This window comes from Setaria italica, chromosome IV, assembly GCF_000263155.2.
Source record: "Setaria italica strain Yugu1 chromosome IV, Setaria_italica_v2.0, whole genome shotgun sequence".
NCBI lineage: Eukaryota > Viridiplantae > Streptophyta > Magnoliopsida > Poales > Poaceae > Setaria > Setaria italica.
This window is the reverse complement of record NC_028453.1, coordinates 25501773-25520836: the sequence shown is the minus strand read 5'-3', so window position 1 is coordinate 25520836 and position 19064 is coordinate 25501773. Positions and strand designations below refer to the sequence as shown.

Sequence of the window (19064 nt, the reverse complement as noted above, 5' to 3'; positions counted from 1 at the left end):
GCCTTATCGGACATACCATTTTTTGCCTTCCATTGCACAAATTCTAGTGTCGTACCTAGTTTTTTATGGCCCTGCTGGCAACCTGGGTACAATAATTTTTGGTGATCATCTATCATGCGCTGCAACTTTGCTGCTTCCTTCTCAGTTTCGCAATCTCTGTGTGCATCTCGTATCACCTGACCAAGGTCATCAGTAGGGCTATTTTTTGCAAACTCATCTTCATCAGCCTCGCCCATTGTAGTACCTGCAAAAGCTTGGCCTGCAACCTAGTCCGGAATGGTGTCATCTTCCTCCTCCTCCTCGCCATCTTCCATTACGACCCCTCGTTCACCATGCTTGGTCCAAACCAAATAGTTAGGCATGAAACCGTATTTAAACAAGTGGCTGTGAATAGTCCCCCAGGAATCCTTTGAATACTCCTTCTTGTTATTGCATTGGAAGCATGGACAACATACGAACCCATTCTCTGGCTTGTTTGCTTTGACCACTTCGAGAAAATAATGCAAGCCATCAATAAACACCTTGCTCCGCCTGTCTGCATTATACATCCATTCCCGGTCCATCTGCATCGTATTACGCATGAAAATGGATTACACTTGACAATGGATTACGCGTGAAAATTGATTAAAGATCCAAACAACATAGTACAAGATAACAACATGAAGATCCAAATACACATATTTAAATTAAAGATCCAAACAACATGATACAATACAACAAGCCATCCACTGGTTATTATCTAGGAGGACTTTAAGCATCCTTGGCCATCCATTGCTTTTTCCAGCGTGCTCATTTTCTTCGGCTTATGCTGAGGGCCAACTATAATTTTCCCCTTGCCGAAAGAGGAACCACGATCGCCCCCACCATCGCCACTTCCTCCAGTAGCAGAAGCCATCTATGTACAAAAATTATTACCTTAATACTGCATAAGTTGTTGAACTTGAAGATCGTGATCATCTCGCGAGCATGTCCTCAACTGGGCGGCACCGCACTTCATCATGAAAGAGGTTCGATGCTACGAAAAAGGGGACACGGTCATGATGTCCGTATCCACTCTTTCTCGTAGAATCGAACCTCCTTCTTGACAAATGTTGCTGCTCGGCGGAGAACATCCTCGCAGAGATGAACACTGTATGCAAGTTCAACAAGTATGGATTTGAAAAACCATATTGAATTTGATAAGTTCAACAAGTAGCAGAAGCCATCTATGTACAAAAATTCTTACCTTAGCACTGCAGAAGTTGTTGAACTTGAAGACCGTGATCATCTCGCGAGCATGTTCTCAACTGGGCGACACCTCAATTCGTCATGAAAGAGGTTCGATTCTACGGAAAAGGGGACACGGTCACGATGTCCGTATCCACTCTTTCTCATAGAATCGAACCTCCTTCTTGACATACGTTGCTGCTCGGCGGAGAACATCCTCGCCGAGACGAACACGTTATGCAAGTTCAACAAGTATGGATTTGAAAAAACCTTATTAAATTTGATAAGATAAACCGTCTAGACAAGGTAGCATCATTCTTAACCCACTGCAAGAATGCATACTATATATGACACATCAATCTATCTCACATTCTAGCTCAAAATACTCCTCCATTTTCTACTTCATCACATTCTAGCAAATAATCTTTCCATCTCCAAAGCATAAATCAAAGCATAACACAAGGATGAAGTAGCAAACCTTCACACACTTGTATTGGCTGAGTGAAATTCCCACGAAATGAGAGAAAAACTTCGGGCAGCACCTCCCTTGTTCGGCACCACTGAAGAGTAGGTGAAGCTCAGCTCTCTGTCTATGTGCTGGACTGGCTCGTGCTGGAGAAGGAAGAAAAGGCCTCTATCTTGGTATATAATGGGGATGAGTTTTTATCCCGGTTAAAAACTCCAACTGAGACAAAAAGGAACACCTTTTGTCTCGGTTGAAAGTTTAGTCCCGGTTGGAGCCTCCAACCGGGACAAAAGGGACAGAAGCTGCAACCAGGACTAAACTTTTTGTCCCGGGTGGAGGCTTCAACCGGGACAAAAGGTCCACCCTTTTATCCCGATTGGAGCCTCCAACCGGGACAAAAGGGTCCCGCCACCGACACCCCAAAACTAGCCGTTGCAACCGGGACTAAAAGGGGGTTTTTAGTCCCGGTTGCAAATAACAACCGGGAGTAAATCTTCCCTCCATTTTTGCCTACCGTGGTGCAACCCTTTTTTGTCCCGGGTTAACTTTAAACCGGGACAAAAGGAGGCACATCGAAAGCCAATTCTCTACTAGTGAGACGATGCTACAACGCACGATGAGCACGAGCCCTAGTCATCGTCTTGTGAGATGACTGCTCCCTTCTCCCTCTTAATTAATCACTATGCATGTCAGCTTATTTCATCTCGATTTGCATGCGTGGAGCTACAAAGACAGCGGCCGTTTGTCAGTTTGTGGGCTGCACATTACTCTTAGTTGCTGCGTTTGTACGCATGAACCAGGCTACAACTACAAGCAGAGAGCATCAAGGCAGGACGGCATGGTGCATTAAAAACGGATTGTCACGGAAAAAAGGACAGTCCGACTGGCCGTTGGAGTGGAGTAAACAACAATCAATTCAATTGAACGAAATCAGATTGCAGTATTGCACGGGCGCGCCCATGACGCAATTCCTCGTCGCCGGCTTGCCGGCCTCGCATCTTTTGCAGAGCAGGCAGTGCCAGTGATCAACCGACAACTTCTGCCGAACCGCAGTAGTGAGATACTACCGCAGGCAGTGATTCACGGAGTTGCTATCAACGTGCGAGGCGTGTCCGGGTACGGTGCCCGCCATTTACGTTATCTTCGATGAGTCTGTACCAATTATGGCACTCGCCCTCTGCAAATGTATGCAATACCTTTTTTTTCTTCTCTTGTTCGAAGATAATACCAAGAAAAATCTATGAATCAAAAGGAGTGGGAAAATTAGGTTTATGTTCAACCGAAATAGTTCTCGAAAGCAAAGAGAAGTATTTTGTTTCAGCTCAACCTGCCATCGTCTAGACAAACGAGCAGCTCACAATGAGTCCATCTATATTTGTCTTTGGTTAAACTCTTCCAACTTAGACCAGCAATATCTGCAAAAGTATGTTATCTTAAAGATAAAAATTTATGCTCCGTAATTTCTAAATACTTGTACTTTTGACTACTTTATTTATTCCAAATTATTTAGCCCTTCACGTTTCTCAAAGCATACTTTCCCATTTTACCCTACAAAATTATTATTGGAACTGTTATAGAAACAATTGACGTAACGTTATAATGACATTTTGGTCATTCATTCAAGAAAAGTGGATCACCCTGTTACCTACCGTACGCTGATCAAAGTTGTCAAGTATAATTCAAAACATAGGTTTTCGTGATCAATTTGTAATGTCAACTTCTAGATAATGATGGGTTGTCAATTCTATTTGATTTCTCATTAAGCTAGTGATTCAGCTCAAAAATAATTTGTCACACGCAATACTCACTCAAAATCAGTTCGACTTTAAAGCAGCAACATCTTCTATTACTGTTAACGAAAATAAAGACGATGCCATTGGAAAAAAAAGAAAAGGAAAATAAAGAAAATAAAGTCGATGCCTACTAGCACAAGGAAATTTCAGTTGCATGATTCAGAGAAGCCGGCAAGCAGAGTCAGGTTCATGACGAACGCATCCTGTCGCCAGGAAATAAGACACAACTTCCGCAATGTCTATTCACATTCTGATGCACAATTCGTTCACATCTACAAAAGTAACATGCAGAATAATGCACAGTTTGTTCATACCCATTGTACAGAATAGTGTACAACACACCGTGCGTTCAATGTGTGCCAATGGACTACACAAAATTGGATATTGCCTTTTAGACAGCACATAACGAAGTGAGTGTGGTTTAACATGGATTGGGGAATTCTATACGCGATGAGACAATTACAAGAATGTGACAGATGCTTCTTGGTACAGTCCTAAGGTTGCGGTAATGACTCATTCTACATAAAAATCTCGAAAAACCTTTGTTCTGTTGTCTACTTTCCTGCAGTAAGAGTACAACTGTTTCGTCTTCTCTTCAACCTACATGATTTCTTCTACCTATACATTGCATTACATGACTTGTTTTTCATCATGAAAAAAATATCTCCATCTTCTCCATCAGATACAAAAACATAATCAGTCGAGACTCTACAGGAGATGTGTCTGAACTGAAACAACAATACTGGCATAGCTCACTTCATCAAATCCAAGAACACAAAGCCATTCCACAAGCTATGTAGCACCATCGATGCCAGTAGGTTGCGAGACCTCGCAAAGACACCTCCCATCACTACCCCAAGAAATATCAAAGGCATCACCCTCTGTGCATTGAAGTGTGCGAGTGCAAAAGCTGCAGCACTTGCTAGGATCGACAATGGAAGTGGCATGTACCGTGTTAGAGATGGGAGAAGGAATCCTCGGAACACAATCTCTTCCCATATAGGTGCACACACGATGACAACAACTGCATACAGGGCCATTGCCACTGGGTCACGGGCCACAATGGACTGTTCTACACTCGACACCCCGACGACTGGACCTGGTGACATTGGAACCAGGCTGATGTTTATGTGAGAGAGCAGATTGACTAACGGGAACAACAAGCACCCCAACACTACGTCCAAAATCCATCTGCCCTTTAAATTGAACTCAAACCAGCCTGGAGGAAGGGGGCGGAATCTACCAAGGCATTGGTGAAGGATTGCAATCCCAGCAAGGCCTTCTGTTATGTCTGTCAAGAGGCTATACAGTGCTTGGCCCCTATGTGTCAATGTTTCCTTGCTAAAGCCAGCAGCATGGGCCAAGAATGGCACTATCCAGGAACCCACAAACCAAAATGTGGCAATCCATAAAATCATGACCTGCATTCATAAATTACAAATGAGTTATTTTTTCTTAATAGCACATTTCATGTGTAAACTGCTCATATCCTAAGAGATCATTAGGTTCAATAAACACCTTCTGATTTAACTAATTTCTTAAGTCAGACAATCAACAACCAAGCAATCCCTATAGGTGAATCTTGGCCTCAAATGATGCCATCCGTCATTCATTTCTATTACGCGTACAAGGGACAACCTAAAGTATCAGGGAGAAGATATACCATAACTAAACACATAGATGAATGTATAAAGTTCTCATTTGTACTGTACAAATAACAAAGCCACCAACCAAGTTTTTGTGGGCAAATTCTTCTGGAATACGCAGGAGAGCTGCGTATCATTGCATTAAGATAGGAGAAAAAAAAAGGCTCAAATAGCCATTGTGGGCAAATTCTCAATTGTAATGTATAAAATACAAATAGAAAAATGCTATAAAATCTACTAAAGCCTACAAAAACATATAGCAGTATAAATGGGTTCAATACTACAGTACATTGCATTTTTCAAATTTCTACAGTCTGCCGACAATCAACATGAAAAATACCTTTACAACATGTCATTTGCCTCCTAAATAGAATGACCTTCTAGACTTGTTTGAGAAGTTCAGTGATCGTAAGTAAGATATAGGCAGGCTAAACTATGGTGTTATTACTCTGATTCCAAAACTGAAAGATGCAAGTAAAATACAGCAATACAGGCCTATTTGCCTCCTAAATGTCAGTTTCAAGATAATCACCAAAACTTTAATGTTGAGATTTGAGAGCTGTATGGGCAGGATAATAAATAACTGCCAAACAGCCTTTATAAAAGGCAGAAATATCATTCATGGAATAATGAGTCTCCACGAAATCGTACATGACACCAAGGTTAAGAAGAAGGACGGGTTGGTTATAAAACTAGATTTTGAAAAGGCCTATGACAAAATAAGTTGGGAGTTTCTTTTTGAATGTTTAGCACAGAGGGGTTTCTGTGAAAGCTGGTGTAATTGGATTAAGGAAGTGGTCACAAGCGGGATTCTTAGTGTCAAAGCAAATGACATGATTGGAAGTTACTTTAAGAGTGGTAAGGGGGTAAGATAAGGGGACCCTCTGTCTCCCCTTCTCTTTAACCTTGTAGCTGATAGTTTGGCTAAAATGATTAGTAAAGCACAAGAAAATGGCTTGATTAAAGGGTTGGTTCCTGAATATGTTACTAACGGGGTTGCTATACTTCAATATGCTGATGACACAATCCTATGCCTACAAGATGATGTGGAAAAACAAAATATGAAGTTACTTCTTTACTTATATGAAAAAAATGTCAGGACTGAAAATAAACTTTGAGAAGAGTGAGGTCATCATGATCTCACAGGATGAGCAGAAAACTTTAGCTTACTCTGAAATGTTAAATTGTGCTATTGGCTGTTGCCCTATTAAATACATTGGTGTGCCGGTGGCTCGATCAAGGTTGCATATCATGGATTGGTTGCACCTTGACGAAAAACTTATCAAAAGGCTTCGTGGCTGGATAGGTAGTTCCCTTTCCATGGGAGGGAGTCTGACCTTGTTAAATGCATGTCTTAGTAGTATTCCAATTTATTGTATGTCGATTTACTTGCTTCCAAAAACAATTATAAAAAGGTTAGATGTGACTAGAAAAAGATTTTTTTTGGCAAGGAGGTCACAATAAAAAGAAATATCATTTGGTGAAGTGGACAAAAATAGCTAGACCAAAAAGGAAAGGGGGTTTAGGTATACAAGACCTGAGGAAGATGAACCTACTGTGTCGGTGGTGGTGGAAACTGGAATAAGGAGAGGGTATTTGGCAAAAAATTGTTAAAAAGAAATATGTTAAACAAAACACCCTCTCCCAATTGAGATGGAAAAGCACCAACTCCCCTATGTGGAATGGTTTGCTGAAGGTGAAAGATTTATATATGAGAGGAAGGACCATGAGAGTAGATGGAGAAGGCACTGATTTTTGGAGGGATTCCTGGTGTGGCCTGTTGCCACTCAAAGACAAATTCCCTGAGCTGTTTGAAACTGCAATGAGCAACATGGAAAGGTAGCAACTGTAGCAGCGAGAGGGTGGACATTTACTTTCAGAAGATGGCTTGATGAATGGAACCAAACACAACTTAGAAGATTGAGAGATATCCTAACAAGTTGTGCACTGTCAAACGAAAAAGATTCCCCGAAGTGGATTTGGGAGAAATCTGGTATTTTCTCTGTGAAATCCCTGTATAACCACATGTGGAGTAGTGAGACAGAATTGCCACATAAACGACTCTGGAAAGCTAAATTAACTCTGAAAATCAAAAATTTTATGTGGCTGGTCCAACAAAATGCTGTTTAAACCAAAGTTAATTTTCTGAAGCGAAAGTGGCAGGGAGATAAAAGATGTTGTTTCTGTTCTGAAGATGAGAATGTAAATCATCTTTTCTTTGATTGTGCTCTAGCCAAATACGTATGGAGTTTAGTTGCCATGGTTTTAGGGACTAATTGTAGACCATCATATTATGATCAATTTTGGGTCTGGGTGAGGAGTATTCTACCTCGATTCCAACATTTTCATATGGTTGGTTTGTCAGCCATCTGTTGGGATTTATGGAATGCCAGAAATAGAGTCTGCTTTGAAGGAAAAATGACTAGATCTCCTACAGAGATTATATGTTCAGCATCTTCTTTCTTGATACATTGGGCAGGTCTGCAAAAAGTAGAAGACAAGGAGAATCTGGAAACAGGAGCTGAAGCTCTGAAGGAAGCGGCACTTCACTTTCATCCTATGGAGGCCACAACTGAAGACACGGGGGTGGTGTTGATCCAGTAGCTGAAGCCTGGCATCTTCTGCTTGAAAAATCGTCCTAAGCTTTTACCATTTTCAATCAGATGTAGTTGTGTTGGCGTTCGGTGTTTCCTTTCTTTTTTTTCTGTTGGTACCAGTTAGTATCTGGTCATTGCTGGGGTAGCTTTTGTGGCACAGGTGGCGGATCCTGTGTGCCAAGTTCGCCTAGTGTCTCTTAGTCGTTTGTTCTCTATATGAACTGTGCGGTCTTCTGGACAAACTTTGTAATTTCGTTGCTTCATGGAGTAATGAAATTCGGGCATGGCCCTTAGTGGAAAAAACATGTCATTCAAATTTCAATCACAGAAAATAAGAAGCTGCCAATGAGCATTAGTGCAACAGCCAGAGGGGGAAACACCGAACATCAGAAGATGGATGGAAGAACTAACCTGAGCAATGGTTTTTCCAGTCCAAGGTACCGTCCAGCGTTTTGTCTGAAATCTTAATATTCTGCCTTGTAAATTTTCCTTTACCTGAAACACAAATTGAGTCATTGACTATAAAATGAAAAATAGCCTTAATGATGATCAACAAATCAGATATTATCAGACACTTATTGCTCCAAGAAGCAAAATGCATAGTAATAGGAGCAGTAACTTTTTAACAGTATATTAACAATAGGATAATGAAGAATTTGCTGCCGGATGAACTAATGGTTCCATCTAATGGTTGGGCATTTACAACAGTGTTGCAATAAAAGAAGAAGTACAATTTAGATTTACTGGTGAGAAAGCATGCAAGATGCCAACTAAATAGGTTGACGATAAAGTGTAGCATAAGGCAGAAAATTGATCGTATATTGGGAAATTATATCTGGCAGTATTTCTGTCCTAAACATTAAGATGATCATCCTTTGGTGTTCCATAAAACCTCAGTTAAACATATAATCAAACACAGCTTGCAGAAAATTGATTTCTTATATGTATTTAAATGGTTGGCACTATTGGTATACAAAACAATAGGATAAAAGTTGTCTTTTCAAACTAATCGATTCTTTTTTCTTTTCAGTTTTGGGTTCCAAGTAAAGCAATTGACAGGAACTGGACCGCATGCATGTCACGTTAATGAAAAATAGAGGTTGGTACAATAGTTAAGAAGTAAAATGGGCTTTTATATTGGGGATTGAGGGACTTGACTTGTACCCTCACAATTTATAAAGTCAATGGAACAACCTTAGTGAATACTATAAATTTCATTGTTGTCGGTATTGACATGCAGAATGGGATTCTCTCTTTATTCTCATCAGTCTTGAACCTAACGAAAATAAGAAAGGTTCATAGAATGTTATCCCCTTTTCGCAGAAGGGCCTTAATCCATATTTTCTCATTCATATAACACAAATGGATCTATCTATAGCCATTTCCTCTAGTCACTCTTCATACTGTATACACCTTATAATGGAACATCCAGGAAATATTGCATACATGTGGCCCTAAAGAGATGCTTGTAAGCTTATATTGGGCCCATATTTTGCTTTCTGGAGAGTGCTCAGACTTGAATATCCTTGTCAGATAACTGAAGGATGATGTTATATCTGTAATGCCAGTTATTTATTTCTATCTGTGCAGTTTTGCATATTTTTCGAACAAATTTCATCAAAGTCCAATAATGATTCCATCTCTTATGTCATTACAAGTATGATGTTTGATCAGTTAAACACTTAGAATAGCAAACAATTTTTTTTGTTGGGTGGTCAAATGCTGCTCTTGGTGCTAATATACAAACACAATAACACATACAACTCATTTTGTAATCTGCTCTGATTAAAACTTACAGAATTAATACAGTATGCACATTGCCATATGAGAACAGTTGTCCATTACAAGTAACACTTAGAAAGTTAAGTTACAGAAAAAATAGTAAATGATTTAAAAATGATCCATTCCATCAGCTGCGAAGAATAAATTGAATAAGGAAATCTTAAGTGACTACATATAAACTGCACTGGGATTTCGATGGACCTATAAGCGTCGCTAAGATTTCTGAAACAGACGCCATCGAAATATTCTTATTCAAATTATGACTATTTGATATTGTTTCAATTTCTTAGCTGAAATTGCATCTTCAATCAAGGCAATATAAGTGGACAATCCAGTTATGTAGTAGTTTTAGCTTTGTTGTATCCTAATGGATGCTGCCATACTTTTTTATGTCAAGCTGATCCAAGTTGCAGATTCTATGTCCAAACCTAATAGATTACAAATTAAACAAGTCAGGATGCAGCAAAGAAATCAGACTTGCCTTATGCACTTGCAGTAACCAACCCCCATCATTGAAATTCTTCTCCTGATCCCCATTTGAACTTCCCACCTCTTCCTCTTTCGCCTCTACAGCACTGAAGCTCTCTGATTGGGCAACATACTTGAAGGCACGATCATCATCAGATGTCGTTGGCACATCCGGATCATTTCTTAAGCATGAGACGTGCCACAATCTCCATTCCTAAAATTTCAAAGCAAATAGAGACAGAAAAGCTCCAAATTATTCCAAGAAAAATAATGCCCAAAGGAGAAACAGATTAGCTAGGCTTATAAGTATATAACGTTAATCAGGTGATGAGCAACATTGCAGTTCTGAGAACGAACAGGACACATTGATCACTACAACAAACATGGAAGGCTGGAACCCAGATTCAACCAGCAAAATGCAAAATTCAACAAGTCCAGGCAACATAAGAGAGGCAAGTTCTGTACTGCTGAAACGAAGGTTTAGCAGTGCCCAGTACGCGCACGCAGGTAGAAATTAGAATCGAGTGGTCGGAGCGCCGTACCTTGGCTGGAGCCGCCCTCCGAGCCCCGAAGCCGAGCGACGGCCTCGCGGCGGCGGGGGAGGGAGGTGGGAGACGAACCCTAGGGCATGGGAGCCGTGGAGCGGGAGGGGAGAGGAAGGAGGCGGAGGACATGGGTGGGGGTGGGGTGGGGTGGAGGAGGCGACACGACCCGCAGCTCCGGGGAGGTCGCCTGCCTCCAGCCTCTCGATATAGGCCCTGTTTGGGGAGCTCGAGGCGGGGGTCAGCCGGTCAGGGCGGAAGGCGGCGGAGGTGCCGCTGGTCCCGAGCGGAGGCCAGCGAAGGGAGGCAGCGTCGGGGAGACGGGGAGGGAGGCGCGGGTGCCGGGAGAGAGGGGGGTAGGGAAAAAAAGCTGTAGAAGGAGCTCGCCCCCCGCTGCAGCGCGGCTTCGAACGCCGCCGCGGAGAGACTCCAGCCTGGATAATGCCCCCCACCACTTTTTTATTTGTATTTTCATTTATTTTAAGCACGACCGCTATTTGGGCATTCTGTCACTGAACAATCGTCTCTTTGCGCGAGCACTACGCTCCGCACGGAACGGGCCGTTCCGGGGCTCATTCCGGGTGGTTTGGAGCGGTCCGTTTTGAAATCAGGCCTGCTTCGGTAGTTGTGTTCGTTTCGATCTGGTCCGGAACAGAAACCGGTCCGGTTAGACTTTCCCCAACCCTTTCTGGCCCAGATTGAAACCCCACCCCCTCCCCTCCGGATCGAATCCTCCACGACTCCATGACGCGGGGAGAGCTAGCGGCGCGGGGGAGAGCTGGCGGCGCGCGAGGTGACGAGGCGGCGGCGCGAGGTGACGGCGTGGCGGCGCGGCGGACCCCGACGGCGACCCTCTCCGCCGTCTTCTCACCGGTAAGCGCCGCCCTCCCTTCCTTCCCCTCTCCCGGCCGGTTCTTGGTGTAGTTGCCGCCGTTACCGGTGAGGTAGAGCACGCCGGCTAGGTGCGTTTTTTCGATCTGGTTTGCTATATATCTGGTCAAACAAATCCGCTGAATCCAATCAATTCCTCTCCCTTTCTAACCCTAGAAGAAATCAGCTGAATCCAATCAATCCCTTCTCAGGTTTTATAGATTCTAGCAATCTACTGCAATTTCTTGCGCTGGATTTGGGTTACGAGGGGTGGTGGTGAATTCTTGCACTAGATTTGGGTCCCTAGACACTCGGCAGCAGCAACTGGGGTAGTAGTGGCCCGCCGTGCAGTAAGTTTGGAAGTTCTTGTAGTTCTTCTGGAAGTAGTTGGAGTCTCCTCTTGCGCTTTTTTTTTTTTTGTATGTACTGTGATCTCTAATTCTCATCTGTGCATAATGCTGGTTGTTTAACACTAGCAGATGTAGACTCCATTTGTTCTCATCTTGAGTTTCTGATGGATTTCAGAATACACATAGTACAGTTCTGAAGTACAATTCTGCATTTTGCAGTGCTGTGCAGATGATTATTGATGCAAAAATCAGTAGACCTAGTAATGTTTATTAATGGGAACTATATATGATGATATTCCATCAGTTTGTTCAGAACCTAAAGAAAATGTGCGCGCTACCTTTATTGTTGAAATGCATAGTGCTCTGCATCTCAGGTTGGTACCATATTAGTTCTCAATCATAAGTTCATGATGATATGAATCCATTATCCCAACTTGCTGAAATTGCATCTCATGTCTTTTACATATCTTCTTGCTTGCTAGTTTCTTGATGCTTCCAGTAAATTGTTGCTTTAATTTCCTTTTGCTTATGGGCATGCAGGTGATGTTGAGGCCAAGCCTCGTGCATGTGGTGTCCTTATCATGCCTGGTGTGATCTGCAGTCATTTGAGATGTAATTTCTTCTACTTTCTGGTTTGAGTCCTTGCAGCTACCATTCAGAGAGAGGTGTTGTGTTTCAAAACCGCACTCCAGTGGTCCTAGCTCGCTGTGGCAGCCGTATGACAGTGCCTGGGTACTCCAGTACTCCTAGCTCACTTTGTTTGCTACTGTTCTATTTCTGGTATTCCGTATGTTTGCCTGACGCTCTGTATGTTCTGCTTTGGTACTCCGTATACTTTACATGACATGGAGGGCCTGTTTGGCAACCAGCTGTTAAACTTTAACACCCGTCACATCGGATGTTTGGATGCTAATTAGGAGTATTAAATATAGGCTAATTACAAAACTAATTGCACAGATGGAGTATAATTCACGAGACGAATCTATTAAGCCTAATTAGTCCATGATTTTGACAATGTGGTGCTACAGTAACCATTTGCTAATGATGGATTAATTAGGCTTAATAGATTCGTCTCGCGAATTAACACAGGGTTCTGCAATTAGTTTTATAATTAGCTCATGTTTAGTTCTCCTAATTATCATCCGAACATCCGATGTGACACTGTTAAAGTTTAACACCTCGTATCCAAACACCCCCTCCCATTCTCTATCCAGCCGAACAAGAAATTGAAACTGTTGTTTTCTATCCTGGTCTGGAATGATGGATCACCAGGATTTAGTGACAGACCAGGATCCACTCGATCCAGGCTAGCTGTGGAAAAAATCCACTCCTGCCGAACGAGGCCTTAAGGTGCTCCGTCACCTTGAGGTACTCTCATGCTCCACATGAAAATGTACTCTCATACTCCACATGAAAATATCCGGCTAAAATGTGTCTGAAAAAATCAACCAAAATTTGAATGGATATATGGTGCAACGATACATGTTCATGCAAAATTTGGATTTGAACAAAAATTTGTGCAAGTAGAAACAAAAAAAACAATATCATCATGTAATCGGGTTAGTTTGCTGTTCACCTGGATCCATAACCCGCACCTGATTTTTTGTTCTCCTTGCGCAAATTTTTGTTCCACCTCAAATTTTGCATGAACATATATCATTGCATCATGTATCCATCCATTTTTTTTTTAATTTTCCATGCATGTTTTGACCATTTTTTTCATGAATTTCGATGCATGTTTTGACCATTTTTTTCACGTGGAGTACGGGGAGTACCCTAAGGTGTTGGAGCACATGAATCATTCTCCCACGCTCTCAATTCATTCTTGGCGAAGCATTCGTTAACGTAAATGACTATCCTAAAAAGATTTCCAACTATAGGGTAATAGTTGGCAAACTTATTCCTCAATTCCACCTCTGCAAAGTTAGTAAAGCCGAACTAAGTGTATCCGCTGGTAAGATTCCTTGTGGTGGAATATGTCCACGAGGATTCAAGTCCTTGATTCAATGCTCGCATTTTTTGAATTTATTTCAGGATTTAACCAGCGCTATTCTTTCACTGGCAGGCAACATGCCCGTCAATAGCGAGGCACCAGTGGTGACTTCGTAAATCTTGAAGATCTGTCGACTCAGTCTCAGTCTCTCGGAGGTGCTTGTAGGGGTAGGGTTGCATGCGTGTCTTTATAGAGGTGAGTGTACGTGCGTGTACGTGAAGGTTTGCATCTGTACTGTGCTTAAAAAAATATCAAAGCCCAAAATGCACTAAGCAGAAGTTCAGACGTCATAAGAGCATCTCCAACAGCATATGTATATTTGGATACCTAAAATTTGTTTCAGGTATAGGAGAGAGAAGATTTCCAGAAAACTTTTATGCTCCTCTCCAACAACATACCTAAAACTGGATACCTATAATTCTTCAAGGACTAATTTACACCTATAATTCTTCAAGGACTAATTCACAACTGGAAATATTTCCGAGGGGCTCAAATGAAAAATTCCCTCTTCTTCTCCGCCCATCCCACACGCCGCCCATCCTGCTCCACCTCCGCCTTCAGCCCACATCAGCTGTGGTGGCTCCCCCCGCCCCTTGTCGGCCACCGCACCCCACCCCATGCTGCCTACCGCACTCCTGCCCCCACGCCAGCCACTGCACCCCCGCCCTACATGAGCCCCTCTGTCAGCCTCACCCGCGAGGACCTCGCTTTCTACCCGTTCGATGATGAATTGAAGGCAAGTGACCTCAATCGAAGCGAGCGAAGATGAATTGGAGGCGGGTGACCTCGAATCGAACTGGAGGATGATGAATCGGTAGTAACAGGGCTTGAATCATCGTCGACTCCTCATCTTCTCCTTCCCACTGCCGCTGGTCACCTCACCCGTGTCCTTGCTTGGCAGAGCTGCCCCACCGGCCTCGCCTCCGCCTTCACTGCGCTGCCCCCGAGCTCGTCGCATGCATGCTTGGAAAAGGGACGGTGTGAAGGTCGGCCTTGCTCCTCTCCTCCATCCTCACCATCGGCGAGAGCTTGGAAAGAAAGGGAAAGGGGCGACGGGAGGGTGGAATATCGCATTGCGGGGCAATAATAGGGTTGCCGTCAGGAGAGGTCGGGAAGGTCAGAGCAGCAACACGGCGCTCCGACGGTGGCTAGAGCTGGTGGGCTGGGCGAGCACGGACGGCCCGGAAGTCTCCAGGCCGAGCAGTTGGCTTCTCCCACCTATGGGTTGGAATATAGCGATTTTTATTTTATTTTTAACCTATTTGTAAATATAATTTTAAAAATAACCTCAGCGGAAGATTATTTGTGGCGGGTGACCCTTTTGCCCGTGCTAAACCGCCTAGCGCGGCAGGAAGCCTCTGCCGCGCCACATGCACTAGCGTGGCGGATCCCTACCACGCTGGCGCGGCACGGCGCCAGGCTAGGTAGGCGTTGACGTGGACAGGCGCTTGCCGCGCCAGCCCGCCTAGCGCGGCAGCGCCCCTCCTACACACGCGCGCCGGCTCTTTCCTCCCTCCCTCCTTTCTTCTTTCTCCAGTAACCCTGAGCCCAACCGTTCCACACACCGCCGGCCACCTCCCCCCCAGAATTCGGCAATTTCGGTGGGGGAAAAAGTGAGAATTGGTCAACGCTTTGCATGGAAGGTATCCCCCAACTTTTTCCCTTGGTTTAGCGTTGCATTTGGTAGATCGAAGGATGTTTAGGTGACCTAGGGTTAGGTTGATGATTTTAATTTTGAATAAAATGCAATGTTGTTATGTGTTAGATGATGCATAGTTCAAACGAAATAGAGCCTCTGCCCGCGATATTGATGTGTAGAACTTGTTGAATGCTTCGATTTAGGTATATATTCATCCAATTGTGTAGTGTACATGACATGTGTATTTTTTTGTTTGCAATATGTCCAATTAATATGTCCAATATGTTTAGTTTATAATATAGTTTATATGGTGAAGTGTTTGTATTTTGCAGATGGATTGTTTAATTTGTATGTTTGATGGTGGGATTGTGTAAGTTGGTATGCAATTGTGTAGTGTACATGACATGATGTACATGACGTTTTCTTTACAATATGTTCAATTAATTTGTCTCATATTTTTGTTTCTTAATATAGTTGTTATAGTTGATATGGTTAAGTGTTTGTATTTTGTAGATGGAGTGTTTTTGTATTTTATCGAATTGATGTATATAGTTCTATTGGCGCTAAAAGTCAGCCGATTGACCCTCAGCGTCAGACACACGACCTGGGAGAATCTGCTTAACTCCTGTTCGGGTGATTGCCCTGGTACGGTTCGCGCAGCATGCCAGTCAATCTGACCTGTTGATTGACAAGGAGAGAAACGTATCAAATTTCAGGAGTTTCGATCAGCTAAAATTCCGATCTGTCTCGAAAAGTGTATCAGCGAATTGGCAGATTTGTTATGAAGATGACCAGCTATAGAACAGCCGATAATCACACAGCGACTATAAAGAAAACTACTGGAGCATACTAAACAATGCTGCGAAGCAACACTTGAAATAGATCTAATCGGCTGTATAATGATAAACAAAAATAATGACAATAAAGCCGACAGTTCAAATCTCAAGCTGGATAACTGGTGATAAAACTAGAACAATAGATAAAACCTACAATTCTAGTAAATATCGATAACTGGTGAATAAATCTAAACGAAATGACAGCTATACGCCCGAAGTTAAAACTTAGATATTACTCGATAAACGAAACTTACAGAATCGGCCGGAGATCGTGTCGATGCAGCCCTGCCAACCCGTACAAACTCGTGAAAGAAAAAGAAGTATTGGTGAAGTCGCCGACTTGAAAGTAAAGTACGAGGAAAAAGTAGATTGTTGTATTGATTGATGTGTCTTTACAAATCTCTAAAGATGGCTATTTATAGCCTGTTACAACTAATTTCCTAACCGATTAGGATCTATCTCTAATTTTAAACGAAAACGAATATTTACAAACGCAACTCGTATCGGAGTTGGTCATTATACTTCCACGGGCCAAACTTTCTCTATATTCTTTGTCTGATCCATGTTAAGCCCATATTGGCCCAATCGCTCCAGCCTTCCAATCGGCCGATCTCCACCAACTCCGTCCGCCAAAACACTATAGCGCCAATCGGCCGATTAGTGGTGCTACAATTGGGAATCGGCCGATTCCCAGTCGTAACCTTTTAATCCGCTGCATTGGCCAATCCTTTCCTCCCTTGACGCCGATCCCATACGTGTCAAAATCTGGCGTCAACACATGCCCCCCCCAGTTTCGGAGTAAAACATGACTTTTACTTCGAAATTCTTTTTGAACCTCTCCTCCGAAACAAACATGGCAAAAATCTCCTTCTGTTTCGCGGTCTTCTACCTGATGATTACAATCTTTTCGAACCAGGCGCCTGAGACAACTGCTCCCCCAAAATTCGTGTAGACGGCACGGTAAAAATCTCGCCTTTACTCCCTCTCTCGGACCATCTTTAAATACTGGCATGCCCTGCCGCTTCTTCTCCACGAGCTCAATAACTTCCTTCCCGGCACATCGCTTTCCATCTTCTCCCAGCGCCTTTTTGGCTTCCAACTGCATCCTCCGGCGATCTTCCTTTCATCCATATTCCGCTTCATCCCCTCAATGGCGGTGCCATCAGCAAATCCAACAGCAACAGAGGCTCCGCCAGCAGCTCCATCAGTAAGGGCAGCGGTTCCATCAGGAACAGAAGCTCCGCTGGCAACTCCATCGGCGACAGCAGTTCCACCGGCGATCCCATCAGCAACAATGAGCTTCATCCCAGAGGTAAGCATTTCGAAACTTTTTTCATTTTTACTGTCCACGTATCTTTTTAGATCCGTTCTTAGTTCTTCCCTTTTTATCTTTTTAGCCAGTCAGACACCAAATCACCATCCGCCTTTCCGAAGCTCCTGGTCTCATCTGTTTAGGCCCTATGGGGAACCCAGACCCAACCGATCTGATCAACTTGGAAACCCATAGAATTCCGTTTAAGCAGTCGCTTATGAATTTGGACCATTGGTCGGGCACTTTTAGATCTTGGCCGAATCAAACTCCCAGCTGAAAAGAGTGGTACCAAAGAATGGCCAACTCCAAGAGAGTTCTATGGGATGAACGAAAAATCGACCAGTACATCAATCTATCCTTGTCCCAGATGGAGAGAAATGAACCCTTGGTGATAGCAGCCTCCTACTTCTGGTCTGACGCTCTCAACGTGTTCCTCTTCGGGCACAGACCCATGACCCCAACTCTGGCTGATGTTCTGATGTTGACCGGCCTTGACATTTCATCCCCTGATACCCCCTTCAATTATCTAGTCAAGCCGACCCATTGGCTGGAAACAAAAGGAATTGACGGGTGGAAGGGGTATATCAAAAACAACATGAAGACCGGGACAATCTCAGAGAGAGAATACGCTGCCTTCTTGATGATGTGGCAAGAGAAACATCTTTTCTGCGGCAGAGCAGTCGGCCCTTCTTCCAATACACAAGCTCTGGCCGAAGCCCTATCAAGAGGAGCCACCGTCCCTCTCGGGAAACATCTGTTAGGATCGGCCTACCACATGTTGCACCAGATCGGCATCAAACTGTCAAAAGGGAGAGCCGATTGGAAACCCTGGTGGCCCCTGGTGGTTTATCACCCTCTGGCTCAATTTGTACATGAGCAAAATCTCTTAGCAGCAAATAGAGACCAAGACATTCCCCAACATTGAGTCAGAGGAAAACCCCACCGTAAGGCGCCGATGCACCTCTTTCGGCGAAGCAGCCTCAGCCTTCCCTGGTTGCCAGTTCACAGCTACTCAGACAGCTGAGTATTTTAGATGCTTTTACAACGGCTTTAGCAAAGAAACTACCAGTTGGTACCTGTACCAGAGAACAGAGACACTTTTTGAGCTCCCCTTCTGTTATGATTCGACGTCCAACACCTTTGACAACGATCTTACGGACGCCTTGATAAAGCTAGGGATCTTATCGGCGAACTTCTTTTCGGGGAAGGATACCCCAACTTATGAGTTTTACAACCCATCAGTTGCAGCATGGCAATTCAGCCTTGGTCAGCTGCCGATTCACGTTTACTTTGCCGGCCGTGCAAAATTCTGGGACGAGCTCACCAAGGGTCTTGACTATAATCGGCTGTGTAGTCTGGTGCCGGACTCCAGTACCATCGACCTGACCAATTGGATAGTGGCTTCTTTTGCTGTCCAACAATTCAAGCTATGGTGGGCAGAATGGAAGCAGCATCTCTTTTGTGCATCTCCTGCGACATACTGCAATGATCTGGATCCTGACAACATCGACCCAAACACAGCGGCACATGCCCCTTTCTCAGCCGATTTCAATATTACTTTCTT

At 43.5% G+C, this 19064-nt stretch overlaps 1 protein-coding gene and 1 long non-coding RNA gene across 2 annotated transcripts; one reads left to right on the top strand and one right to left on the bottom strand.

The window, feature by feature from the left end:
- Window positions 1-3751: 3751 nt before the first annotated feature.
- Window positions 3752-10935, bottom strand: LOC101783762. Its single transcript, XM_004965429.3, has 4 exons — window positions 10501-10935; window positions 9972-10172; window positions 8120-8203; window positions 3752-4886 (listed from the first exon to the last, which is right to left on the bottom strand). Exons 1-4 carry the CDS (start codon window positions 10630-10632, stop codon window positions 4218-4220), a joined length of 1086 nt encoding a protein of 361 aa, XP_004965486.1. The 5' UTR covers window positions 10633-10935; the 3' UTR covers window positions 3752-4217.
- A 267-nt stretch (window positions 10936-11202) lies between these two features.
- On the top strand, window positions 11203-12548 carry LOC101783515. The gene is made up of 2 exons (XR_215065.4): window positions 11203-11373; window positions 12261-12548. It is a non-coding gene; the product is annotated as an uncharacterized LOC101783515 (long non-coding RNA).
- The last annotated feature ends 6516 nt before the right edge of the window (window positions 12549-19064 follow it).